The sequence below is a fragment of the Balaenoptera physalus genome, assembly GCF_965194825.1.
Source record: "Balaenoptera physalus genome assembly, chromosome: 10".
NCBI lineage: Eukaryota > Metazoa > Chordata > Mammalia > Artiodactyla > Balaenopteridae > Balaenoptera > Balaenoptera physalus.
Window position 1 is genome coordinate 64,532,389 of NC_138889.1, and position 27,613 is coordinate 64,560,001.

Consider the following 27,613-nt stretch of genomic DNA (forward strand, 5'->3'; position numbering starts at 1 on the left):
TTGTCTCCGAGCAGTCAGCCGACTGCAGCGGGGGACTAATCGGTGTCCCTGGCACCGCCAGGGATCCTGAGAGCCAACCAGGGCCTACGCCATCCGGGGCCGGGCGGGCGAACCTGCCTGGTCTAGGAAGCCGGGCGATGCCCCGCCACGGAGTGTCTTACGGCCAGGGCCGCCCCAGGTCGGGCCGGGAGCAGACACTGGACAGGTCCTTGGGGGCCCCCAGCCTGAGGCTCCTGTGGATGGGCTTGGCGCTGGCGCTGGCCCTGCCCGACTCCCAGGTTCTCTGGGCCCCTGCCGGGGCCCACCCTCTTCCCGCCCAAGGCCATCCCGCCAAGTTCATTCGCCTAGCGCCCCAGCTCCGGGAAGCCTTTAGCTGGTGGAACCTTACCTGCCCCGCCTGCAAAGGACTGTTCACCGCCATCGACATCAGGCTGCGGGTGAGCGCTAAAGGGGCTGCGGGAGGTGCAGGCCAGAAGGGAGGGCTGGCGGTGGCGGCTGGGGCTAAGGCCGGCGCTCCGGGGTCCCCAAGAGCATCCCTGATGGAGAGGCTGTCATCCACAAGCCTTTACTGAATTTGCCCCCCTTTGGGGCCCCCCGCGGCTGCACACCACCACCAGCACTACCTCCACTGTGACCTATTGAAGTAAGGAAAGAGCGCAAGTTACATGCTGGGCACCGTGCCAACCCTTTTATACAGGCTAAATCTAGCCTGCAGGGTGGTTTCATTACTGTGGTTATCTCCGTTTTACAAATGAATAGCAGCCCCGGAGCTGAAGTCACTTGTAGGAGGGGCCGGCTGCTGGGGGGTGGGCTGAACTCCCACCCAGGCGTGCCCCTCCGCCTTACACCTAGCACCTCCAGCCCCGAGCACCGTGCCTGGGACCAGCTACTCAGTCAAAGGGGACCTGAATTAAGGAATATCCAGAGGTGTGGGACTAGTTGGGGCTGGGCTACCTTGACCGACCCTGATGGGGTGATGAGGAGCGCTGGTTGGTAGGTGTGCTTTGTGGGGCTCCTTGGGGAATCAGGGCCCTCTCCTCGTGTGTGTCCCCAAACCCTGGTCAGTCTGTCATTCCGCCCAGCCCAAATTTCAGAGCACTCAGCAGACTGCCTGAGAAAGCCAGCTGCGCAAGCAAAGGCTTGAAATGCCCCTGAGCTAAAAAGGAAGTACCGGCCTGGCGACGCCTGAGTCAGGGCAGTGTCTGTGAGAGGCAGGGGTGAACTGACATCTCTTCACCATGTGGTACTGAGTCCACGCTAGGCCCAGTGTGGATATGCAGGCCCACGGGTCGTATCCAGGTGTTGGCCTGGTCCCTGTGCTCTGTTTCTGACTTCTCACCGCTGGTTCTTCCCACCGCAGCACGAGGACAGCGTGGCCCGGGTGGGCTCCATGGCCATCAAGATGTGCACGCTGCTGAAAATCGCACCGCCTGCTGTGTGCCAGTCAGCTGTCCAGCTCTTTCAGGACGACGTGGTGGAGGTGTGGACGCGCTCGGTGCTGAGCCCGTCCGAGGCCTGTGGTCTGCTCCTGGGCTCCTCCTGTGGACACTGGGACATCTTCTCATCTTGGAACATCTCTTTGCCGGCTGTGCCAAAGCCATCCCCCCAGCCGCCCGTGCCCCCGGCCCCGGGCTCCCCCGTCAGCCGCGTCCTCTTCCTCACCGACCTGCACTGGGACCACGACTACCTGGAGGGCACAGACCCCGACTGTGAGAACCCGCTGTGTTGCCGCCAGGATTCCGGCCCACCGCCTGCCTCCCGGCCCGGTGCTGGGTACTGGGGCGAGTACAGCAAGTGCGACCTGCCCCTGCGGACCCTGGAGAGCCTGTTGCGTGGCCTGGGCCCCGCCGGCCCTTTTGATATGGTGTACTGGACGGGCGATATCCCTGCCCACAACATCTGGCAGCAGTCTCGTCAGGACCAGCTGCGGGCCCTGACCACCGTCACAGACCTTGTGAGGAAGTTCTTGGGGCCAGTGCCTGTGTACCCTGCTGTGGGCAACCACGAGAGCACACCCGTCAATGGCTTCCCTCCCCCCTTCATAGAGGGCAACCAGTCTTCGCACTGGCTCTATGAGGCGATGGCCAAGGCCTGGGAGCCCTGGCTGCCTGCTGAAGCCCTTCGCACCCTCAGGTATTTGAGGCCCACGGAAAGCCAGGAAGGGAGGAGAAAGACGGGTGAAAGCGCAGGGAGCAGGGAAGCTAGCATTGTGTGTGGTTACTCTAGGCTGAGTCCTCCGCTCTCTCCACTGGCCCTCCAAATCGGACCCCACTTTCCGTTTCCACCCTTATCTCCAGCCACCCTCCTTCACAGGGTGAAGGGCTAGCAGCATACCTTCTCCATGGTAGTCTGTGTCTTTGCTCATGTGGGCCTTCTCTAAAATGCCTTCCCCTCTCTAACATCCCAGCTTTTCCCATCTTTCCCAGGCCTAGGTCCTCTTCCCTCTGGATGGCCTTTGCCTCTTCTAGCTCACTTTTATGTCTCCTCTGAACTCCTAGAGCCTTCAGTCCTCTGAGCCACTCGCTGCAATCACACGGGCCCTATCATCAGTGCTGTCTGATCTTCAGCTAGAACGTGGGCTTGAGGCTAGGGGCGATGTCCTAGGTGCCTCTGCCCTCCACCCAGATTCCTTGCACAGGACTGGGCACGCAGGGCTAGGATTATGAATGCGTGCTGACCCGTGTTCACTTTGTTTCAGAATTGGGGGGTTCTATGCACTTTCCCCACGCCCCGGCCTCCGCCTCATCTCTCTCAATATGAATTTTTGTTCCCGTGAGAACTTCTGGCTCTTGATCAACTCCACAGATCCTGCTGGACAGCTCCAGTGGCTGGTGGGGGAGCTTCAGGCCTCTGAGGACCGAGGAGACAAAGTGAGGGAGAGTGGTGGGAACCCAGTGGGGCAGGTGCCGGTAGGGTGGGAGGAAAAGCAGGCCCTTCACAAACAGACTTCTCTCTGGAGCTGGAGCAGCCGTGAGCAGAGACGCTTGATTTTCTGGCACTCCCAACAGTGTTCCTTGGGGTTTCAGCTCACGGTCACCCTTAGAAAGTCCTTTCATTTCCTCCCCGTCTCTCTGGCCAGGAATGCCAGCCATTGTAGGAAAGATGAATACCAACTAGCCTGGCCAGGGCTTCCTGGACCCCTCTTGCCCTGATAACCTGCCTTAACTCTCCCCACAGGTGCATATAATTGGCCACATTCCCCCAGGGCACTGCCTGAAGAGCTGGAGCTGGAATTATTACCGAATCGTGGAGAGGTAGGAGGGAGGTGTGTTGGGGGCGAGCGGGTGAAGAGCCTAAAGGTCAGAAATTCCCTGGAACATCTCACCATCCCTGCTGCCCCACTGGGGTGGGGACGCCACTTCCTTGAACAGGATGGAGAAAGCAAGCATCCAGTCCTCCCCAGATCTCCTCCTCCCCCTCGCTTGAAACTTCTGAATATGATTAGTGTCTTCTGGCCAGGTATGAGAACACCTTGGCTGGTCAGTTCTTTGGCCACACCCACGTGGATGAGTTTGAGGTCTTCTATGACGAGGAGACCCTAAGCCGGCCGCTATCTGTAGCCTTCCTGGCGCCCAGTGCCACCACTTACATCAGCCTCAATCCTGGTGAGTGAGGTGGAAGCAAATTGTTGGGATAAAGGAGGTCTGGGGATAGAGGAAGCTGGTGAGAGGGAGGAAGTTGTTGGGGTAGAGGAAGGAGGGTTGGAGCCAAGGCCGCCCAGGGGCGAGCTCTGCCTCCCCACTGGAGTTGCCTTTGCCCTTTCCCTCTCCAGTCAGCCCTCCCTCCTTGCAGGGTACCGTGTCTACCAAATAGATGGCAACTACTCCGGGAGCTCTCACCTGGTCCTGGACCACGAGACCTACATCCTAAACCTGACGCAGGCGAATCAGCCCGGAGCCACACCGCACTGGAAGCTCCTCTACAGGGCTCGGGAAACCTATGGGCTGCCCAACGTGCTGCCCGCCGCCTGGCACGACCTGGTGTATCGCATGCGGAGCGACACGCAGCTTTTCCAGACCTTCTGGTTTCTCTACCATAAGGGCCACCCGCCCTCAGAGCCCTGTGGCACACCCTGCCGCCTCGCTACTCTGTGCGCCCAGCTCTCCGCCCGGTCAGACAGCCCTGCTCTGTGTCGCCACCTGGCGCCGGACGCAAACCTCCCTCCTGTCCAGAGCCTGCGGCCAAGGCCACCATTATGCTAACACCCACGGGGCCCAGAGGTGGGAAAGTGCTTGTCTTCTTAGGAAAGGAGCGAAAACCCCAGAGGGACCCTGTGGTGAGAAGAATGTCTGGTGGAAGAGCTTATCCCTGGGCCCAAGCACACCTCGGAAACAAGACCTCCTTTCCTGGATCTGGTTTAGCAAAATATGGGAGCGGGGCTGGCTGCTCTGAGGCTGCTACCCTTCCGTGGCCGTGGAGCAGAGGTCTAAGTTGGCACTGCCCTAGGAAGACCAGACAGAAGCTGTCACCCCAGGCCTGTGCTGGCCGGCCAGGAACCCTGTACTGCTGCTGCTGCCTGGTTGCCAGGCTGTTAAAATAAAAACAAGGGACTTGGACTCCAGACCCTGCTGTGACTGTCCCAGTTTCTTCTTTTGAGGCAGGAAGGGCAAGGGGGCCCTGGAAACAAGAGCCTAACTGAGGGATCAAGGTACCAGGAGTGATGGTGTGGTACAGGCACAGGAAGGCACACAGCTCAGCAGGGCAGACTTTATTAGTGATATCAGTACAGCAGAGGTGCCCATGGAGCAAAGGGAAGGGGACCCATGCCGGGACCAGTCCCCTCCTTCTGCCCCGGCAGGACCCTACGAAGATGGGGCCTGGCCTAGACCCGTTCCTCCTGCTCCACCTGAAACGTGGCGATGGAGAGCCCGGGGCTGGCCTTGCTTCCTGCTCCTCTTCTCATCAACCCAGTATTGTCACTTCCTTGCAGGATTAGATCTCCCTCCCCAGCCCCTAGGCAGGGAACCCCAGCTACTGGGGAGGGGCAGCTCTGGGGGGGGCCTGAAGTCTAAGAATAACCTGTAGGGCCCCTCCCTGCCCCATGCCCTTGAATTCCCTGGGGCCCAACGCAAGCAGGTGGAGGGAGTACTGAGGGCCTCAGGGGGTGTGGGCCCCCAGCCGTTTGGGCTTAAGGGAGCCCCACAGCGACTGAACGCCCCTGCGGACGGTCCACCCTACGCGCCGGGCGACAGACTCAGCTGGGGGTGCCGGGAGGCAGGAGGTGGAGGCCTGGGAGCGGGCATCCAGACACTTCTGGTAGCGGAGCTGCAGAGAGGCGGGAGGGGCGGTCACGCTCCAGCCTGCCCCGTGTGGGCCGGGTGCCACCGCTCTACCACCCTACCCGCTTACCATGCACGCAGCCTGCACGGCCTCTGAGAGGCTGGCAGCATTGGGCTCGCACCAGAACATGTGGCAGCAGAAGGAGGCTGGGCCGGCAGCCATGATGAATGCAAACGTGTGGACATCTCTGCCCACGGCCAGGAAAGACAGGAAGCGCACGCGGCACTCCCCCAGCACTGCCTCCGTCTGCGGGGAGGGGAGCCAGTTGGAAAGGAATAGCCCGCCCCTCTTACACTGGGTGCGTCCATCTTACTGACGGCCCTTCCCCTCATTCCCGGTCTCCCCTCCGTGGCAAGGCCCCTCCATAACCTTCTCCACCCAGGTCTTTACCTGCTGGTGCAAGATGGTGAGGGTGGCAGGGGCCACGCTGACGTGACTTGGGGTCCACTGCTCACGGCTACTGGAGGACAGGACCGATTCCAGGGCCCCATTTATCACATCTACCCCTGAAAGATAAGGACATGAACATGGCACTGCCGGTGGTGGAGAGAGGATACCCCCGCTCTACACTAGACTTTCCAGCTCTGCCCAGTCAAGCCCAGGGCCTTTGCTCCATCCCCACTTCACTAGCCTACAGCCCTGGGTGATGCTGTATCCCTTCCTTGGTCCTCTCCTCCTTGGTTTCAGTGACTGGCACTTTTCTCGCCTCTTCCACCTTGAATCCTAAGCTTGATTTGCTTCACTGACTCTCTTTCTCCAGCCTCCTAAGCAGACTGACCCCCCAAATCTCTATCCTCTCCATATCTTGCTCTCCACATTCAGACATTCCAGGGCTTCACACCACAAGCACTTCCAGATCAGCCCCTGTAGGCCAGCCCTATCCAATCCTCAAGACCCAACCTTCATTTTTGTTTTAAAGATTTCCATTTGAGGAATGTTTACTCTTGTGTCATACCGTGCTAAGTCATTACAGTGCACTACATCATTTACAATCTCACAATAGATCCCTTTATCTCCATTTTATAGATAAGGAAACTGAAGCTGAGAGAAACCAGGTAATAAACCTCAGGTCACACTAAGAAATGGGGATCTGAAGGCAAGCAGTCTGATTCCAGAGCCTGGGTTCTTAACCAGGCCTTTCCCCTGCCCCTTGCCTATAGTCCTAGTTTCAGAACCAGAGTGCTGTCAAAATCTTAGTTGTACTCAGTAATTTCTGTGACTTGCTCAAAAGCGGAGGAACCCAAGGTTCCTGGCTTTTAGATCAATCAACTTTCCCTTGTAACCATATCTCCTCTACTTCAAACTGCTGTTAAACATCTCCACCCATGCATCCCACTTTTGCTTGTACTCAGCAGAGAACCAAGGCAGGAGCACACTGGCATGGCGGGGCACGGGTTCTGTTCCCTGCACTGCTCGTGAGCTGGCTGTGTCATCTGGGTACCATCGCAGTGAAGAAGTTAGAGTGACCGATGCCAATGCAAAAGCACACACCTCTGTGGTCTGCTCTTGGGCCCTCTTGCCCCTTTCAGTGCCTCTGGGCTCCCACTAGGAGCAGAACACGTGGACCCTTTGAGGGCAGAAAACAGATCTTCCTCGAAAGTTCTCCCTCATCTTGGCCTTGCTCGTCTTACCTCTGGCTGGATCAAAGCCAAACTCCTCTCCTAAGCATGAGGTCCTCCAAAAACTGGCCTCATCCGATCTGTCAAGCTTCATATTTTACTGCTCCCTGAGCTTCAAACGATTTATGTAGCATTATTAACATCTAATCTTGGCGAATGCCCAGCTAGGCAGATGGGGAATACAAAGTAAGAGAAGAGGATGCCCTTGAGAGACAGACTGTAACTGAGGGAAAAGCCTCTGTCTAGAGGGCCCTTCCCCTCTTGACTGTCTGTGAAACTCCCAATTCTCACGCTTCAGAGTTCACCCAGGGCCCACCTGGGAGGCCTTCCCTGCTGCAGGGCAGACAGGGTGTTGCTGGGACAACTTTCAGCACACCTTGTAACTGCTGGGAAACCTTTCTCCACACTGGGCTGTGGCCATCTCAAGGACAGAAGCCAAGTTTAATTCATGTCTGTGTCCCCAGTCCTAGCACAGGGCTTATCTACTGAAGGAATTCCAGATGCTTGAGCAAGTCACCCTCAAGGCAACGTGGGCAAATGCACCCAAACTGGTATAACCAAGCAACCCAGGAGCCACAGAAGGGTGACAACACAGGCAGGAGTGGGTGGGCCAGGGCAGCCTGCAGAGGGCTCAGATGTGAATGACACTGATGCCAGTCAATGGAAAAGCTCAAAGATCATGAGTGTAGACCAGACATCAAAGTCAAACTGCTTAATAAGCAGATGGAGCTGTGGAGGTGGCACCTGGCCCCAGGATGGGGAGAAGCAGCATGCAGGTGGGGAAAGCAGTGGAACTAGGTGGCCTGGAAAAAGTCTATTTGGTAACAGCTCAGGACTGAAACCTACACCCTGACCCCAGCCCCAAGCTCCCAATCCCCCTTATCCTTATTTTTTTTCCATCTCAGTTGTAGCCTTCTAACATACTATATAATTTACTTATTTTATCTATCCTGAATAGAATGGCAGCTACTTGAAGGCAGGAATCTTGGTCAGTTTTGCTCATTAACATATACCAAGAACCTAGAGTAGTGCCTGGCACAAATCAGGCACCAATAGTCATTTGTTAATGAATGAGTGATTAATGAGTGAATATTACAGCTTCAGGAGGGACCAATGTTAAACTCATGGAGGTTAAAAAGGGAGCATAAATAAAGCATGAAGTGGGACTTCCCTGGTGGTACAGTGGTTAAGAATCCGCCCGCCAATGCAGGGGACACAGTTCGATCCCTGGCCCGGGAAGATCCCACATGCCGCAGAGCAACTAAGCCCGTGCACCACAACTACTGAGCCTGCACTCTAGAGCCCGCGAGCCACAACTACTGAGCCCACGCACCACAACTACTGAAGCCCGCGCGCCTAGAGCCCGTGCTCCACAACGAAGAGTAGACCCTGCTCTCCGCAGCTAGAGAAAGCCCGCGCGCAGCAACGAAGACCCAATGCAGCCAAAAATAAATTTAAAAAAATAAATAAATTTATAAAAAAAACAAAAATAAAGCATGAAGTGAGTTTAGGGACTACAGTGTGAAAGCCATGGCTTCAACAGAGCAGACCCACTGAGCTGATGGACAGCAGAGGGGCCGTCAAGGGCTACAGAGAGTTGCTTTAATGTGGTGAGAACTTATGTGAGTGGCAGGTGGATAGGGGAGTAGGGTAGTAACTGGAAGAGGCGTGAAGTTGAGGGTGAGTGGGAGGAGGAAACTAGCGCAAAGGGGAAGGGCTCAGCCACGCCTCCTTCCTGCTCCCCCAGCAGGATTTTCTCACCTGCAGCTTCACATCTGCGGCAGTGCCACGGAATCCAATCCACTCCTCTCTGCAGACCCAGGCCTTCCTTCAAACCCCAGCTAAATCCCCACCCTCTCTAAGAAGGTTCCCTCACTGAATGTAAGGTGCTGGTCATTAGTCAGCATGGTTTGAGGGGAAGAGCAGAGAACTGAAGATGACCAGGGTTAGTAATGTCCTTGGTCTGCCATCTCCTGGGCTATGTCATCTGAGGCATTCTTTCATTTGTGTGTTTGTTTATCCATTTACCCAACACTGTCGAGTTCTTCCTAAGCGTCTTTTGACATGACACCCAACCATTTCTTAAAGCCGTCTCTTTTTTTTCCCTCTGACCTCGCTCCTCCACTGTCCATTAAATGTTGGAGGGGCTCACCGCCAGGCCTAGGCTCGTTTGCCTTCTCGCAGTGGCCGCCCACTTTCCGGGCTCGATCTTCTTCACACTCATGGCTTTCAGTACCTCTCTAACCAGTGATGCCCACATTTGTATCTCCAGCCCAGACCCCTCCTCCGTGAATCCAGATGCCAATTTGAGTTTGCCGCTCACCTTCCTGAAGGCATATCAAACTCAGCATGCCTGAAAATTGAACTCAAATCTCCAAACCAAAATTGGCCTCTTCCAATGCTTACTACCTTTAGAGAATGGCACCACTATCCGGTTAGCTCCAAACGCCAGGAAGCCAGGGGTCAGCGTTAGTGCCTCTGTCCCTCACCCCGCATCCAACCAATCACCAAGGCCTGCTGACTTTACTTGTCCAATCATCTCTTGAATCCACACACTCCTCTTCAGCCCCAGCACAGTCCAAGATGTTCTCATTACTGGCCACAACTACTGCAAGATCCTCCTGGGTTCCCCACGTCCCCCTCCACCTGCTGAGCAGCCTTCTCCACTGGTATAGCCAAGGTGAGCGTTACAAAACTCAAATGATTACGCCTAGTGCGCTCCAGAAAAATCCTCTTATAACTCCCTGCCGCTCTTAGGTTGAAGAACAAATCACTAACATGGCCTATGAGGTCCCGCAGGGTCTGACTGCCGCCGAGCTCCCAGCCTCATCTGGCGCCGCTGGCCTTCTCTCAATGCCTTTGAAGTACCAAGGTGCCTCCCATAATGGGTCCTCACACTGTGCACTCTGCCTGGAGTGATCCTTCCCACTTTACTCCTGTCTCCATTCCACATTAGATCCTACTCATTTTTTAAACCTCAGTTCAAATGTCACTTTCTCAAGTCCTTTCGGACTCCCTACACTAAATGAGGCTCCTCTGTTACACAGTTTCATAGCGTCTTGCTACTTTCTTTCAGCGAATGACTCAACTTGTAATTTTACATTTATCTGTGTGATTATTTGATTTATTCCTCTTTTTTTCTACTGTAATCTCCTGTAACCTCCATGAAAGCAGGGCTGTGGCCATTGTTCTCCCAGGACCTGGTACATGGTAGGCTTCATAGGTATTTGCTAAGTGAATGAACTAGTGAATAACAGGTACTGTAAAAGCACCAGAAATATAAGAGTGGACCTAATAGTCTCTACCCTCGGTTTCTTTATCTATAAAATGGGTATCATCATAATCCCAAACTCACAGGATCCTCAAGAATTAAATGACATATAAGGGAGTACTTTACAAACAATAAAGCACATTGACAAATATGCTCACTGCTTCCTCTCTAGATGCTCACAGCCCATACCAAACCCAGCTCCCGGCTGCTCCAGCGTTTCCAGTCATCGAAGACCTGCCTCCCAACCTAACCAAAGCTTTTCTGTGGGATTCAGGAGTGGATCTCCCTATATGCCTGGTTCACTGGTTCACAGTGAGTGAAGGCAGGGTACGGAGTGCAGCTGGGACAGAAGTCCAGGAGGTGGGATGCATTTTGAAGGGCAGGGAGACATCAGCATGAGGAAGGTCTGGTAGAAGGCGCACTGGGAGGCAGAGGGTGGGAGCAGAGTTTTGGGATCAAGGAGGTGGTCCCTGCGTGAAAAAGGACACACATACCAACAGGTTTAGCAACAGGCACATTCCCCAGGTAATAGACTTGGAACTTTTGTACCAACTCATTCTTAGGCGCTGGGAATTCCACTGCGGGGGGAAAAAAGAAGAGGATCAATCATAGTGGCAGATCTTGCTCACTCCCAGTCCCCGCCACCAGGGTATAAGCTGGACATTCACCCAGCCAAGGCCCTACCTCCACCCCCTCCCCTTGCCTCCCTTTAACCAAAGTCCCTCCACTTATTTGACCCAAAGAATTGAGTCTCCATTTTTCTATCACTCTGTCCAGTAGCTCGTGCCTCTTCTTGGGTCACCCCACCTTTGCCAACAAAGCTGAGACAGACCTGGCAGGGTTGTGACACTGACCTTGGAAAGGGACATCCACAAGTTTAGAGTGGTCCAGAGAGAGTCCATTTACCAAGCAGCGGGCATTGCGCCGTTCGGCCATGATCTGCGGAAGGGGAAAGGGGAAGGCAAAGAGCGAGGGAGGGTGTGTTAGGCTTCACAGCCCTGGAGCCCCCCACCCCGACTCAGTGACCCCACCCACATCCTTGTAGAGCAAAGGTGGCAGCTAGTCCAAGGTGCGAAGGGGGCCGTGCCTTAGAGCAGATCTCATGCAGGCTGGTGGCGATGTTCTTGGCAGGTGCCTCACAGCGAAACACGTGGCACTTGAGCATCTGGGTCAGCTTATCGCGAGCCACGTAGGCAAAGTCCCTGTTGGGGGGAGGGGCACCTCAGCGGCTCCCAGTGCCTTCCAGTGCTGAGCCTCGTTCCCACCCCACCCACGCCCTCCCCATCCATCGCAGCTCCTCCAGGCCTCTGCCCTCGGGATGGGGTCCTGCGGGCGCTGCCTTCTGGCCGGAGGGTAGACAGGCAAGCATGCCGAGGTCCAGGAGAATGGGCGAGCACAGCGGGCAGGAAGGGGCAGGGCAGAATAGGGGAACTTGGGTGCTTCATGGCATCTGGTCCAGGTGTGGGAAGAGGAACGGTCAAGGCAAATTAGGCATAGTACCTCTCTCTGGGTCCGGCAGCACAAGAGAGGCAAAGAGCAGAGTTAGGGAGGAGGGCCCCACTCTGACTGCCCCCACCCAGGATCCCTGGCCCTGCTCCCACCTTCCGCTGTCCCGCCCGACGCCCCACACGCGAATGCTGACGATGGGCTGGGCGTGCAGCAGGGCCTGACTGTGCGGCTCCACCAGCTTTAGCGTCTCATCCTCCAGCTGTAGCAGCAGATCCTTTCCCTGCAGGCCCAGGAAGCAGACGCTCAGCGGTGCCCCAGCTGGGAAGGTGGCTGATCTTTGCCACTTCCAGCTTGAGGGAGGGCGAGCCACAGCCCGAGGGCCCTTGCTTTGGTGTCGGACCAGCCACCCTGCAGCCTCACTCTAGTAAAGGTCACACCCGTCATCTCTAACGAGACTCCTTTTATCATCCCCATCGCCGTTGGACAACCATCTCCCAAGGTCCCAACGTGGAGTCACACGTCCATCTCACAGGCTGTCACCTGGTGGGTGTGCACCTCCCTCCCCAGCCCTTGTGGCGGCAGCTGGGCTCTCCCAGCTCTCACAGTTCCCTTCACTTCTCCGTTGCCCGGCCACCCTGCCAGCTCAGGCCCTCACCTCCCCCCAGCCCCCAGACATGGGGTCGTGCAGATTGTTTTTGTGGTAGGAGAGCTGACGGATGCAATTGTTGACTGCCACGCTGCTGCGGCCAGGGGCCAGCTCCTCCTCCGTCATCTCCACCCAGCCAAGGGAGCGCACGGCGAAACACTGCCAGACACAAAACAGGGGGTGGGAGATAGAGGCTCTGAGCTAAAATCGGAAGAGCCCCCAGCCCAGGACGCAAGGAGGTCTGCTGAGACCAGAGGAGTTCCTGACTCAGAACACGGCGGGTGGGAGGGTATAAGGCTAAGAGGCTCTACAAACAGGATATAGTTGCAGGAGGGGTGCTGGTCTCAGAGGAGACCCCTGTCAGTCAAGGAAGCATCTGAGCCAAGACTGGAACGGCCCCCTGCCAGGCCACGGGACTGGTTGAGTTAAAAACTGAAGTGTCTTCTGCTCAGACACAGGGGTCTGTGCTGAGACTTCGAGAGCTCAGGACCTGGGAAGCTGTACTGAGACCAGAGAGGCCCGCAGAGCATGACCCAAGGGGCATTCCTGTACACGGGGGTGCCCAACGTAGGAACGGCCATTGGTCCTGAACAAACCTTGATCGCTGGGTTGGCATTCCGTGGGGGCAGCTTCTCCTCCTCTTGGGGCAACGGCTCTGGGCTGGAGGCAGATGGTAACACTTGGTACAGGCCCCCAAACGGGGAGCTGTCCCAAGGCCCCTTCCAGACAGACCCAGCCCACTGTCAGCCCACTGTGTCATGCCTTCCCACTTACCTGAGGCTCTGAGCTGGGAAAGGCAACGTCCCCTCCTCAGGGTCCTTCAGTCCCAAATCCATCGGGGCCTCCTCGCTGGGCTCATCCTTGGGAAGGGGAGAGAGGAGTCAGGACCGAAATGACGCCCCTTCTCCAGCTCCTCCACTGTGAAGGAGGTCCCCTCACTCACCTTCCAAAATCCTCCATCCTCGAAGCCTTCTCCATGCGCGAAGCCGGTCCAGGTGAGCTAGGAGGGGTGGGAGCCAGGGGTGGGTGGCTCATCTAGCAACAGCAGCGCCACCCTCCCCCCCTGGTCAAAACCATCAGGCCCGCGAGCCTCACCTGGGACTCCTCTCGGGGGCTGCTCCCCTGTGACGGGGAGGCCTGGCCCGGGGGCTCCCACTGAGTGGTCCCTGTTGGGATGTGCCAGTAGTAGGTCCCTGAGGTGTCCTGGACCCTCATCCATCCAGCTGGCAGGTCGGAATCCGTCTCGAAGGCGTTCGGGTTCCAAAAGGAATCTGCCAGGTGGGGGGTCTTGGTGAGGGTCTGCCCACCCAACAAACAAATCGTGGGTGCTATGGCCAGTCCCCTCCCAAGAGCCCACGGTGGAGGAAGGGCGGGGGAAGGGCTCCAGCACAAGGTTCCCGCTTCCTCCTAGAGCCTGAAGTCTGGACTCACAGCATGGGGGGCCCCCAGCATGAGACGTGACTCAGGTCTCCTCCTGGGCTCTGCGCCTGGCTAATATGGCCACACAGAGGGAAGGAGGGAGGCAGAGAGAAGGGAGGGAGGTTGAGTGACCCCAAATGACCTCCTGTCATACATATCCGGATCCCAGGTGCACACACTTAGCAGCTCCTGCACACACAGGTGCGCGCAGACATAAAACATATACAAGCCCTACTACACACCTGTGCAGCCACCACAACCCCAAGGGTGTGCACACACAGGAGACACCTGCACAGACAGCAGGTACTGCATACAGGTGCACGCGCAAGTGCAGGGGCGGACACACACACACCAACTCCAGCCATCCACTAATGCGGCCACCATACACGGAGGAGTGCGCACATACAGCGATAGAGTCCAGCCCCTGCCACACGTGTGTGCAGAGACCACACCCACAACGACCCCCAAAACATGTGTGGGTACCACACAGACAGTGAATGCACATTCAGACACACAACATATGTCAACCTCTGCCACATGTGTGCAGATACCGCAGACACCCACAACCTAACCCTTGCCACACACGAATGCAGGCAAACATTTCATGCACATGCACACACACCACGCACCTGTGACACGGCCCCTCCTCCCCCCGCAGAGCCACGCCACTCCAGCCCTGCAGCCCAGCTGAGGCCTCCACCACTTCTGTGCTCCCTGCCAGCCCCGCCCCACATCATGCCCGGGCCCGTGCTGCCCCTCACCTGGGCTGCTGTCCTGCAGGACGATGGCCAGGAAGAAGTCCTGGGAGAACATGGCGCTTGTTCCCAGCCCCTCCTGCATCCACCCTCCCTCCTCACAGCCCCTCCAGCCCAGCCAGCTGGGCTCACAGCCTGGTGCTGGGCTGCAGAGAAAAGCTCATCCCGCCCCCTTCTCACCAGGGCAGAGCGCCTGCCAGGCAAGATCCTCCCCCGCCTGGAGCTCACTAGGGAGGGTCCAGGACCACCAGGGAAGGGGACCCCATTGGGGTGGGGATGTGGGGTAGGGCTCATGAGACCCCAGCCTTCCCTGCTCACATCTCTTCTTTCTAATCCTGCGTCCCCTCCCCCAATCCTGAATCTCCATCCCACCCCAAAGCGGTCACCTCAGTGCCACAGTCAAGCCCAGTCTTAGGGACACCAGGAGGCTCAGCCCTTCGGGAATAACCCAGCTACCTGGGGCCCTGCAAAGCCTAGAGCTCTCAGTACAAACAGGGTGTGGCTTCAAGGTTCCCAGGGATCCCTCCCCTGCCCAGAACCTGCCCAGCAGTTCGAGCGGAGAGTGGGCTTCAGGGGCTGGGCCCCAGCAAGCTTGAGGCTGGGCTTGGGGCTTCCCAGCACCAACCCCCCTCACCTGCCAGGGCCCAGCTAGGCTGCAGCATCTCCTCGGCAACCGCAGCACCAGGACCGGCTGGGAGCGCCCAGACTGCTGACGTGCTTCCCGTTACCAGGGAAACCAGAAATCCTGACTGGTCCAAGAGGCAGCACTGAGGGACAGGCAGTCCCCAGACCCAGGCTGCTGGGCAAACAGGCACGGAGGGCTGGGCGTGGGCGTGGTTACACCAAGGTGGATGCATACCTGACGTGAGAGTCATTGGGGCGAGGTGCCTCGCTGCCCTCAGCTTCCAGATGAGGTGGGCCCACAGAGGATGGGCTCTTCTTGCCCATCCAGCCTCTAGGTACCCGTTACTGCCTCTTTCCCCCTTACCCTCCCCTCCCCTCAGGCCCTAGGGAATTAGAATGCCCGCTTTTCCCCAGAGACCCTCCATCGTCTTCAGGGCTCTCCCGCCAAACCTTCCAGGAACCCCACACCCAGGGCAGTCGTGCCCCCTAGAGCCACACCTTTCTTCCTGAAGGGTCACAGACCCCTTGAATCTGCGGACCAGTTCACCATCTTCTGACTGAGTCACACACACCAATCCATCTGCCATCCCTGTCAGCCTGCACCTTCCTGCTTCAAAGAGCTTCATCCTTCCGATCTGTCCTGGAGGGGCCGCTCTCCCCCCTTGACCATCTGGGAGGCCCTTCTGGAGCTTGGCGCGTCTCCCTCCAAGCACAGCCCCACCCCGGCCTTTGCTTCCACAAGCACGCATTTATTCAGGAACGTACACTTTCACTCCTGCACCAATTCATTCAGGCGCTCCTCCACGCACTCAGAGGTTCATGTATCATTCATTTACCCACGCCTGCCTCCCAGGCTAAGCCAGACGTAGTCATTTGCTCAGGAGTCAGGAATGCTCTCCTTTCCCCACCCCCACGCACACCCGTGGTCCAGACTACTAGTATCTTCTACCTGGGTCAATGCAGCAGCCTCATGAACGGTCTCCCTCTTCCTGTTTAGTCTCCTCCAATCTGAGCTTCATGCTACATCCCAAATGATTGTTCCAAAATGCTAACCTTCTCTCCAGTTGAATACTCGAATTGTTTTCTCCTTGACCTCAGGATAGAACCCAAATTCCTCTACAAGGTTTGTTTGCTGTTATGAGCCCCTAATCGCCTGCCTCTCAGCCTTACCTCTGACCACCCTCCATACCTCTGGTCTCTCTCTCCCTGCCTGGGACACGCCCCTTATCCTCCCTGAGCCCAGTCTCCCTCCCCTCAGTCTTCACCTGGCACCAGCCACTCCTCCTTCCAGCATCAGTGTAAAGGTCGCTTCTCAAAACTGACCCACCCCCTCTCCCCGACCCGGCACACAGGCAGGGTGTGTGATATCCCTCCTGCACCTCCCCCACCCCGGGGCCCAGACTACCTGTTTACTTCTGTCTCCACCCTAGACTGTGAGCGCCCTGAGGGCAGGAACATCTGTCCCCCGCAGTATGTATTCTTAGCATTTAGGACAAGGCCTGGCACTGAGTATGAACCCAACACAGTGGGTTCCCAGTATGAACCCAACACAGGTAGGAAAGTTCATTCATTCATCATTTGGTCGTCATTCATTCATTCATATACTTATACATGCAATCAACAACTTTGTGGAGATCCTAGGGTGGGAAGGAGAAAATAATGTTTGCTCAATTCTACCACATTCCTACAGGAGCCCAGACCTCCTCTGTGGCCTTCCTGGTCATAGCAACACAGTTACAAAAGAGGCAGTGACGCAGCCCCTTCTGCTACCCTCAATTAACACAGCCTCCAGCAGAGCTTGATCCTTGCCCATCCTCTCGCCACACCAGCTCCCTTGCTGAGGTCACTGCCCGCACCCAGCATACCCTTCCCAGCTCTTCAGCAGTTCTGCCCTCCCACTCCCAGAAAGCTCATAGGAGCGGCCACTACAGTGACCATTCAGGGGCCCCAGAGCAGCCAGGCTCTCCATTATTTGGCCCCAGATTCACACCCCCTAAGGCAGAGGTTGCAAATAAGCAACCTGCAGTCTGATGTAAACCTCAGATAGATTTTGTTTGGCCTGCATGGTGCTTTTTTAAAAAACAGACTTGGTCGCTAACGTTTAGAAATTGGGATGTTTCACATCGATATCTAGTTTTCAGTTTCCCTTGAAAAGTTACATGAACTGGCTCCATTGAGACTACATTTCCCCCCACCTAACCCTATAAATAACCAGCTAGAGTGGAGTAGTACCTGTTCCCTGCAAAAGGGATCCAGGCGATGACCACTGACAGCTGCTAACATCCCCTTAAAGACAGGCAGTCAGACTTTGTCTTTGGTAGAATTACTCAATACCACCTGTGAAGTGTTCTTACAAAAACAAAACACAAAAAAACCTCGAATCTGAATCTGATCAAGGCTCTAGAATTCACTGCCAATTTACAGGAAATCCAGGGGAAGAGGAACATGTTCAACACCACACAGGGAGGGTCTGCAAATCCAGACCACGGAAAGCCCAGGGCAAACAACACAGTGGCTTCAATTAAAACAACAACAACAACAAAACTGCGAGCAAAGATAGAGAGATGGAGGAATAATGCATAGATCAAAAGAAACCTTGACATGTCGACTCTCAAAAGGTCTGTTCCTATTTGGATATTGATGCAACGAATCAAAACTTTTTAAAAAGAGTGGGGAGGACATTTATCAGACAACTGGGAAATGTAAACATTGACTGGATATTCAATGATATTAAGGAATTATTGCTAAATTTCCGTAGGCATGATATTGATATTGTGGATTTTTTTTCAAAAGAGTTTTATCTTTCAGAAAGGCATGAATGAGTGGGGACTTCCCTGGTGGTCCAGCGGTTAAGACTCCGAGCTTCCACTGCAGGGGGCGTGGGTTCGATCCCTGGTTGGGGAACTAAGATCTCGCATGCCTCATGGTGCAGCCAAAAAAAAAGCATGAGTAAACATTTACGGATATTTGCTTCAAAATAACCTAGGCTGGGGCCCAGGAGTAGGTGGGGGTATAGATGCAGCAAGGTCAGCCACGTGTTGATAATTGTTGAAACTGGGTCATGGGTAAATCAGGCTCATTGTTCTATTATTTTTGTATATGTCTGAAAATGTCCATAGTAAGTTCTTTGAAAGGGGATGACATGCTGCCCTGGGCTCATCTGAACTGCATGCTCCCTGCAAAGGTCCCCCAGTTTAGGGTCTGGGTAAGGTGCCTGCTGCCTGGTGTGGGAGGCGTCTTTCCTTACACTAATATCCAGCCCAGGCTTGTGGCCGCAGCCCATTATCTCTGCCCTTTGCTCCTCAGCTCTGTCTGCATCTCTATGTGACACTAGCAAATGCAGAGACTCAACTTATTTAAATGGGACACATTTAATGGTCAGTCCTTGGAGTCCTAATATCTATCCCCCCCACCCCAACAGACCATATGTTTATTCTTCCTTTGTTTCCTAACTTTTAGTCAATATCTTATTCCTGACTAAACAGTACTCTTGCGACATCCAGTGCGGTGCTCTGCACACAATACCCCAGTCTTTCCAAATAGACCTCTGTGGGGAGGAGCTGCCTCTTAGAAACAGCCCGGAGTGCACCTGGGCTCACCGTGCTGTAGGCATCGGTGACAGCATAAGGGCCAAGAGCTCGGGTCTGCACTTGCACTTGGTTTAGATCTCAGTTCTCCTGTGATCTCAGACTGTCTGTGACCCTGGGAAAGGACTAAACCTCTCCAGGCCTCTTTTTTGTCACCTGTAGTATGGGCATAATTACGGTATCTACCTCACGTTATAGTGAGGATTCCATACGATAATGCTGAGCACAGAGCCAGTACCTGGTAAGTGCCTCATAAACAGACCCCTAGTCCGTCATCCATCGGGAGTGTGGGATGGATGGGTCTATCAACTTGTTCAAGCACTCTCTGAATGCAGGGACCATTTCCTTCTGGAAAACCTGGGCATGGCCTGCTGAGGACTGAGGACACAGGCTCTGGGACTCACGCCCAGGCTGACCCTCTGTAATGGAGGGACCCACCCTCTGCCCTCCTGCCCTCCCACATTCCCCATATCAAGCTCCACAAGGTACCTGTGTCCTCCGGGGAGCCATAGGAGGGGCTGCCCTGGGATAAGGTGGCCCAGCTCGAGTCCTCGTCACTGGCTGCGCTGTTCCGCATGCCAAACAGGAGGCTGGCACTCTTGCTATGCTCTCGGGGGCCGTCTGCAAGGGCCTGGGGCCCGGGGGGCATCTCCGCACTCTCCAGGGGCTCCGGCAGCCCTGGGGGAGAAGACAAGTCCTCCTCCTCCTCTTCCTCCTCTTCCTCGTCGTCCTCCTCGGCCTCCCCTGCCGCCTTCTCCTCTCCCTCATCTGGGCCCTGCTCTCGGGTGCTGATGATCAGGCCGGGTCCTCGGAGCCCTCTGTTGGCCGCGTTATGGGCGGAGAGCTCCAGCTCAGAGTACAGGTGCATCAGGCCTTTGGGGCCCAAGGGTGCCATCTCGGGCTCCTGGCTGGCTTCCTCGGCCAGGGTCAAGGTCACGTTGCGATTCTGGTCACGGTGGGCTGTGGCGGCCCGCCGGAGCTGGTTCTGGCCCTCCTTTAGCCACTTGGCGTTGGCGGGGCCTGGCTCGGGCCCACCCCCCTCCCCCATGGCGCTGCGCAGGTCCTTGGGTCCCACGGCCGTGGCCTGCAGCTTGGCGTTGAGCAGCTGGTTGTGGGCAGCGTGCAGGGGCAGGGGCAGGCTCAGCGCGGGGCCTCCGTGGCTGTTGGCATTAATGGCCGACTGGCTCAGGGATGATGGAACAGACATGGCCTTGGCAGATCCTGCAGGCGGGGAGGGGAGACCACGTTGAGCCTCCAGGTCAGGATAGCAGCACCCCTGCTTCTGTCCCAGGCCTGTGCCCTGCACCTCCTTATCTCCCTACACTCAGCAGGCCAGCACACACCGCTGTGTCCGCTGAGCTATTTTCCCAGGAGAAATAACTGGGCTCGACTTCTGTCCGCCATCACCACCACCACCGGCTCAAACCCCACCCCCACTGACCGGGCCCAGGCCCGCAGTCCACCCCATCCCCAAATCCCCAGCCCTGAGCTTGCTGGGATAGCAGAGCCAGTCCCTGCTTTGCCCTCACTCCCAACTGCAGAGACGCCACACAATGGCTCTCTGTGCATCCCCACCCCCAGCTCACCCAACTGGGGCTTGCTGTGCCAGGGGCACAGCTGGTGAGGGACTGGCTCGTGTGTTCTGGACACTGGACACTGCCTGCTCCCTTCCTCCTGCCACACCGCTATGCACAGCCCCACCACTGTGAGCTCCCCACGCTCTGCTCCTATCATCATAAATCGCTGGGTCCAATCAGCCCCCAAGCCCACCCCATCCTAGGGACCATGAGGACAAGAGAGAATGAGCATAGACCAAGCCCTCAAGGGCAAGGTCCTGGGAAGGCAGGTCATAAAGGAAGGGCCTTCAGCTCCAATTCGTGGTTCCTTTGACCAGTTGAAGCAACATTTTGGTGACTGTTTCTATAAAGTATCTCACCTCGGGTACCAATTCCTCTGCCAGCCCCTATAATGCCCCATGCCTGGGTCACTGCAGGAGCCTTTGATCTGGACCCTCCAGCCCTTCAGGTCTTTGCCCAAATGTCACCTTTTCAGTGAGGCCTTCCCTGAATACCCTTTGTAAATCTGTAGGCCACCGTGCCCCCTCCCAGCAATCCCCAAACTCTCCCCAGCACCCAACACCATCTGACAAGCTAATTTATTATTTACTTTGTTTAATGATTGTCTGCTCATGACTCTAATTTCAGTTCCATGGTGGTGAGGATTTTGTCTTTCTTGTTTTTTTTTCTTCAATGTAGTATGCCTAGGGCTTAGCACAGCGCTGACACAGAGCAAGAACTCAATAAATATTTGTTGAATCAATGTATGAATCTACCCTCCCATCTGCCCCAGGCCCCATTTAGCATCTCCTCTGCCAGTTTCAGAAAACATACTCTGGTCATGTTACTGTGTCTCAACCATTGCTCATGATGCCCCAACCAAACCCCACCTGCCCTTCAGGTAAGGGGTTCTCCTGTCCCACAGTGAAAGCCCACCAGTCCTATCCCCTCGGACCCCCTCCTGCATCCTCAGAAGCGCTTCGTGGATCACCTTCTCCTCCTATCAGCCAAGCCCATCACCCTAACGATTGATCTCACCCTCAAAGCCCCATTCCACCCTCCGCATCTCCCTGACCTTCCGCTGCTAGGCTTCTCTCCTTCCCTGACCCCCACTATAATGTGCTCACTCCCTGGACCCTCCCTGGCCACCCCCTCACAGTTTATTTTCCCTGACCAACCATTATCCGACTGTCTCTCCGCCTGACCCTCTTAGACACTATCCTCCCCTCCCTGATACCCTCACTCAGAGCTCTCTCTTCCTACTTGACCTCTCCTCAACATGCAACTCTCCCCTACGGACCGCCCCCCAGGCACACCTTCCCCTCAGACTCCCGCTGCACAGTCCTTTCTCCTCAGTTTCTTACCTGAGCGCTCTCCACCTGCCTGTGCGCCCTGAGTTCTTTCTCTCCTTGAACCCACGGCCCCAGTGCTCTCTGTCTCCACAGCGCGGCTCTCAGCCCTGAGCACAGACTGCACGGACGTGTTTAGGCTGTCCCGCAAGGCTCTGCCGTCTCTCGGGTGTAGTGCCGGGTCCTGGGGCAGGAGCCGTAGCTCGCCTTTCCATCACTCCTAGCCCCCCAGACCCTAGCACAATGCTATGCACACATCTGTGAAATAAATGTGAGAAGGTCCCCGTCCATGTGTCTGCCTCACGTGTAACTACCTGCTGATCTGCTCGGCATGGCTCCACCTCGGCAATGAGAAAGCTCATGGCCACCGGCATAAATGAGAAAGACAGACGGCTCTGTTTCTACCCAGAACCACAGTAATCTTCCAGAAATGGAAACCAGATTGTGTCACTCTCCAGCTCAAAACATTAGATGGCTCAAGACTGCCTTTAGGATAATGTCTGTACTCGTTAGCAGATCACCAAGAGCCTCCTTGAGCCAATCCCTATGACCTCTCGGGCCCCCTCCCCATCCTGCCTCCTTCCCACCTTACACTCCAGCCACAGGAAGTATGGTGGATTCTAGAACATGTCACACTCACACGGCCCTGGTTCTTTGTTTACACTGATCTCTCGGCTTGGAATCCTGTCTCCCCTTATGAGGACCTCTGCTCATGTTTCACTACTTGGCTCAGCGGTCAAAGCTCCTAAGCAGTAAGTCTTTTCTGTTCAGTCCCCTATCCCCATCCTCACGTGCCCATTCCCTCCTTGGCTCACCATACCCAGTACTGCATTCTGTCCGAACATCTGAGACCCTGTCTCATGCAACTTCGCACCCCATTACCAAAGAGAGTGTGCTGTGCGTCTGCACAGAGTGGGCCCCTGGTCGGGATGGAGGGGTGAGAGGAACAGGAACTAGCAAGCTCAGAACTAATTGGGAACAGACACTGAGACAGGCTCGTGTGGCCTCATGGGCTGCGGATGGGAGTGTCAGGGAGGGTGCTGGAGAATGATGCAGGGTCCCTGAGAAGGAAGTAGGATGGGGTCCTGGACAGGTGAGGCCTGAGATCTAGGAAAAAAGGGAGGGAGGGAGCTAGCTTAAACCGATATCCTAGCTCAAAGGCTGTTCCTTTGAGTGGCCTCTCCATGAGTTTCAGGAGATGGAAGACCCCATGACTCTGTCACGCTCAGAGCATCGTAGGGAGGCCGGGCCCTTCTCTGAAGCAGGAGTGTATGGAGCCAGGTTTCTCAGTGCTCAGGCCAGGACCAACCTCCTTCGCATTTGGAAGTGTGGTCTGGGAAGGGCACATGCCCCGTGAGGCTGGGACAGTGAAGAAGCAGGGTGACTTCAGGGCAGGCCTGCCCATCTGGTCACGGGGGCAGAAAGCACCGGGGGAGGGAAGGGGGAAGTTCTGCTGTGTGAAGAGTGCTAAAGCCTGAGCACCTAGCCCAAAGCAGTGCGGTCTCCTTCACCTCACTTTCTAAGGTCAAAGGATGACCAGCTGCCCAATACCTTCAAGAAGGGGCACAACCTAACCTCTCCCCTCTCACTGGTGCTACCCATACCTGGAGCCTCTCAAAGGATGGAAAGAGCCAAATGGATTCTGACTCAAGGCAGGGAGCTGGGCAGAGCCCTCAGGGGAGGAGCTAAAAGAGTGGCCACTAAGCCTGAAGGGGCTGATAGGAGACCACACGGGTAGACAGGTGAGACCTGCTCAAGGTCAATGGTCTTCTAACCTGACCACTTACTATATGCCAGGCACTGTGCTGGGCACGGGGGGAGAGTGATGAATAATAAAGAAATGACTCTTCCCCGAAGGAGCTCACAGTCTAGCAGGGAAACAGTCACTGAACAACTCGTTACAATGCAGTGTAATGGCAGTATCTAGCACTCTAAGCCCTCCCTATTTGTTGAATAAGTGATTGACTATTTTGATGGGGAAAGAACAGGGCACTATAGGAGCCCTAGGCTTACTTTGACTGAGACATTGGCGAAGACCTGCCTGAGACAAGAATACAATTCTCCTTGGACCACTCCCTTCACCATCCCTCCCTCTCAGAGGATGACCCCCAACCCCCAACGCCCTCCCAGTTCACAGAGGAAATGGCAGCCATCAGCCAGAGAACATCCTCAAACCTACAAACTTACTGACTCAGCACCTACCCTTTTCTCTCCTTTTTCCTAAAACCAGTTGCTTCACCTGTCATTTAAATCCTGCCTTTCGTGCCTTTCCAGGAATTGTATGCCACTGTTAATCCATTTTTTTCTTCTACCTAATCAACCGCTCCTCAGTGGGATCCACTATCTCCCAACTTAAACACAGAATCTTTCTTGACCTGACATTCTTCCAGCGCCACTTGCTACTGTCTTTTCTCCCCCACACCTGCAAACTTCTTGAAAGAGCTGTCTTTACTCATGGTTGCCATATCCGCACCTGGGTCTCACTCTTCAACTCTTCCCAGTCCTGCTTTCACTCTCCACATGCCTCAGTAACAGCTCCTACCAAGGTCAACATGACCCCTGTGTCATTTAATCCAACAGACTCTTGGAGTCCTCATCCTGGTTGTCCTCTCAGCAGCATCTGACACCATGGGCCTCTCATCCAGCTTTCATCCATGGCTTCCACACACTACATCTCCTGGTTTTCTTCCTACACTCTAAGTCACTGCCTGGTGGTTCCTTACACTCCTTTGCTGGCTCTTCATCCTCTGCCAGCCGTTACACGCTGGCGTTTCTCACAGCTTGTTCTTATGCCCTTTTCTCTTTCTCACCCGATATTCGACACAGGTATTCATTCATGCCCATAGCTTCAGTTGCCCCCTACAAATTGATGCTTTCCAAAAGTACACCTTCATTTCAGACCTCTCATCTGAGCTCCAGACACACACATTCAACTTTCTACTCAACATCTCCACTTGGATGTCTCAAAGGCCTCTCAAACCAACATATCCACTCATGTTTCTCTCTCCCACACCCTAACTGGTCCTTTCAGGATCTTGGCTCATGGAATGACATGACCAGCAGTTCTTTTCTGTAAACCAGAAGTAGCAATACCATTCTTGACACCACCTTCTCCCTCACTCCCCACATTCAATCCATCCCCAAGTACTGACGATTTTCTATCCAAGAAAGACTTTTGGACTTGATCGACTCTCTGCATCCACTACCGTCAACAGTCCACACCAAGGACAAAGACTTTAAGATCAAAATTCTTAACATGCCCTACATTGTTCGGCTCAGCCTTCCTCTCCAGCTTTGGCGCTCTGCTGTCCACCATCACTGGCCTTCTTTTGATTCCTCAAAGACATCATGCTCTCTCTTTCCATAAGGTGTCTGCACGTGATTCCCCTTCTGCCTGGACCCTCCTTCCCCTACCCTCTCAGTCTAATTCCTTTGCCGCTTAGGTCAAATGTCATGTTCTCAGAGACGCCTTCCTTGACCCTCTCTCCCCACCTCCTAGTCCAGTTCAGTTGGTGCTCTTGTGTGTTCTCAAGGCACCATTCACCTTTCCCTTCATGGTATTTATTACATTCGTAATTTTATTCTTATCTGATTTTCCCCTTAGACTGTCAGCTCCTTGGGGACAAGGACACAGTCTATTTTGCTCATAATTATATATTCAGTGCCTGACAGTACCTGGTATGTATTAGGTGCTCAAAGCATACTTGTTGAATGAATAAATGATCAGATAGTTTTGTTTTGTTTTTTAAGGAAAACACTACGTTAGAGTATTAAGAGGAGGTAGACAAGAGGGTATGTTATCAGAGCAATCAAGGAAAAAAGGGGGTGTGGGGCCTAGATTAAGTTTGGCAGCAGTGGGTGAGATGGAGTGAAATGAATGGATTTGTAAAATACTTAGGTAGTGGATGTAACAGAACTTGGTGACTTAAAATGTACAGAGTGAGAGAGAGAGAGATTAATCTAGAATGTTGCCCAGGATTCCAGCTTGGGTAGCTGATTGGAAAGTATCCATTTCTGAGAGTTGAAGGAGGAACAGATTTGAAAGAAGGGATAGAGAGGGAACATAGGAAAGATAATACAGCTTGGGATCAGTAAGTCTGGAATTCCTGCTGGATTTCCAAGGGGATGTCATGAGGCCAGTTGGATATTGCGTCTGGAGTTCAGGAAAGAGATCTGGGCAAGATGTTTAAATCCTAGAATCATATATATATATATATAATCATATATATATATGAAATTTGAAGCCTTGAGAGTGAATAAAGGACCCGAGGAGAAAGTGCAGAATGAGAGAAGATAGCCCAGGAAAGAACCAAGAGCCTCACCAGCATCTAAAGAGAGGGGAAGGAGGTAGCAAATGAGATTGAGAGGGAGCAGACAATGCTGCAGGAAAATGTTTCAAGGAGAGTTGACACACACCACCAATACTAGAAAATGGAAAGGGGATAATAGGAAAGTGTCCATTGGAGTTGGCCACATGGACGTCTCCAGTGACCTTGGCTTGAGCAGTATCCGTGGGTGCCAGAGACAGAAGACCGAGTGAAGTGAATGAATGGGAAGTGAGGAGATAAGATGTCAAGTGTAGACGAGGTTCTGGCTTTAAGGACTGGAGAGAGCTGGGACTCTGAGGTACTGGGAAAGCAAGAAACGCACAGGCAGATTCAATAGGTTCGAAATATCCTCTGAATTAGCAGTGGGAAAACTGCTCCTAATGGGTGTTCCTGCCAATGCTAGGCCTCCTGGCCGAGGGGGGACACAGCCGGCCCCAGGGCACACCCCTCGGTCGCCGAGGGCAACAGAATGCGGCTTGACAGATTCCAGGCCTGGGACCCTGCAGGAATCTGTGCAGCCTCTGAGCTTACCTCACCACACGTCCTCTTCCCAGTCCTTGACCTCCCCTCCTCCATCCCCTAGTCCCCATCCCCCATCCCCCCACCGCCCCTCGCTTCCCTTCCCCTCTTCTCGCTCCCTATTCATCCCAGAGGGGCAGGAGGTAAAGGTCGGGGAGCGGACGGTGTGAGGACCGAACTAGAGTCCGACCTTGTAAGGGGGAGAACCGGAGGGTAGTCGGAATACGCGGTGGGAGGGCCGCGCGCGGGGATGGGGCCTGGCGGGAGGACGCGGGCCGCCGCGGAGTTCGGGCTGCGGGGTCCGCCGGCCACTGGGGGCCAGGATCCGACTGCCCGGGCTGGGTCCCGGCAGGGGCAGCTCCTACCTGCGCGGGGAGGCCCCAGGCCCAGGTGGCGGAGGTGGCTCAGGCTGCAGGGCTCGGGCTCCGCGGCGGCTTCTCCATCACAACATCCCCCGCCCAGGAGCGCGCGGGCCGCGGGGCCGCGCCCGGAGCAGCGGAGGCGCGCGCGGGGCAGGGGGTGGGGGAGGGGCGCCATCTTGGGCCGGGCGCGGGTCGGGGAGCGGGAGCCCCTCGGGGGCGTTACTGGTTGCAGCCGAGCGGAGAGCCCCTCCCTACGGGACCCTCGGGCCTCGATGAGTCCAGAGGCCCAAATCCCCTCGCCGGCCGCCATCCCTGCGCCCGGGTCCCAGGGTTCCAGAGCGCTGCCCCAACCTCCGCCGACCCCCGCCCGGCCCGGCACCGCCCTCCACCACGAGGCCTTGGACTCACCCTGCGCGGCCCACTGGGCCCTGGCCCCGCACCCCGGCGGGGCGACTCACCGAGGGGTTGGAGCGGGAGCGGCTGTGGCAGTGCCAGGGCCGCGGCCGCGCGGGGAGGGGCTCCGCGGAGGCAGCCTGCTCCGCTTTTGCGGCAACACTCCGTGACGTCCTGGTGGAGGAGCGATGAGGGCACAGCGTTGGTGATAATAATAGCTCTTATTTAGTGGCCGCTTACACGGTGCCAGGCTCTGTGTTAAACCCGTTATATGCATTCGTCCTCACATCAGCCCTGTGAAGTCGCCACTATGATCATCCTCAGTTTTCAGAGGCAGATGCTGAGGTTCAGAAAGGCAAAGCGACTTGCCTGCAGTCACAGGTAAGTGAGGGAAACAAACTGGAACCCAGATGTTTGTTAACACCCTACCACTGCTGCTGAACATGAAACTGTGAC

General features: G+C 55.5%; 2 protein-coding genes across 7 annotated transcripts; one reads left to right on the forward strand and one right to left on the reverse strand.

Annotated features, from left to right (window-relative positions):
* Positions 1 to 4,561, forward strand: SMPD1 (sphingomyelin phosphodiesterase 1). 2 transcript variants are annotated; one of them, XM_082409621.1, is made up of 6 exons: positions 1 to 437; positions 1,361 to 2,133; positions 2,699 to 2,870; positions 3,178 to 3,254; positions 3,460 to 3,605; positions 3,773 to 3,955. In XM_082409621.1, the coding sequence occupies exons 1-6, from the start codon at positions 138 to 140 to the stop codon at positions 3,811 to 3,813; spliced, it is 1,509 nt and encodes a 502-aa protein (XP_082265747.1). In that variant the 5' UTR covers positions 1 to 137; the 3' UTR covers positions 3,814 to 3,955. The 2 variants fall into 2 exon arrangements, with proteins under 2 accessions (XP_082265747.1, XP_082265748.1); XM_082409622.1 differs by having other exon boundaries at positions 45 to 437; positions 3,793 to 4,561.
* Positions 4,562 to 4,693: 132 nt separating this feature from the next.
* Positions 4,694 to 27,339, reverse strand: APBB1 (amyloid beta precursor protein binding family B member 1). Of its 5 annotated transcripts, none has more exons than XM_082409618.1 (14): positions 27,223 to 27,339; positions 19,140 to 19,871; positions 13,361 to 13,536; positions 13,209 to 13,265; positions 13,040 to 13,125; positions 12,862 to 12,925; positions 12,275 to 12,424; positions 11,772 to 11,899; positions 11,258 to 11,372; positions 11,025 to 11,109; positions 10,665 to 10,748; positions 5,671 to 5,786; positions 5,350 to 5,526; positions 4,694 to 5,265 (listed from the first exon to the last, which is right to left on the reverse strand). In XM_082409618.1, the coding sequence occupies exons 2-14, from the start codon at positions 19,855 to 19,857 to the stop codon at positions 5,098 to 5,100; spliced, it is 2,124 nt and encodes a 707-aa protein (XP_082265744.1). In that variant the 5' UTR covers positions 19,858 to 19,871; positions 27,223 to 27,339; the 3' UTR covers positions 4,694 to 5,097. The 5 variants fall into 5 exon arrangements, with proteins under 5 accessions (XP_082265744.1, XP_082265743.1, XP_082265742.1 ...); XM_082409617.1 differs by having other exon boundaries at positions 27,173 to 27,306; XM_082409616.1 differs by lacking the exon at positions 27,223 to 27,339 and adding an exon at positions 26,768 to 26,925.
* Positions 27,340 to 27,613: the final 274 nt, after the last annotated feature.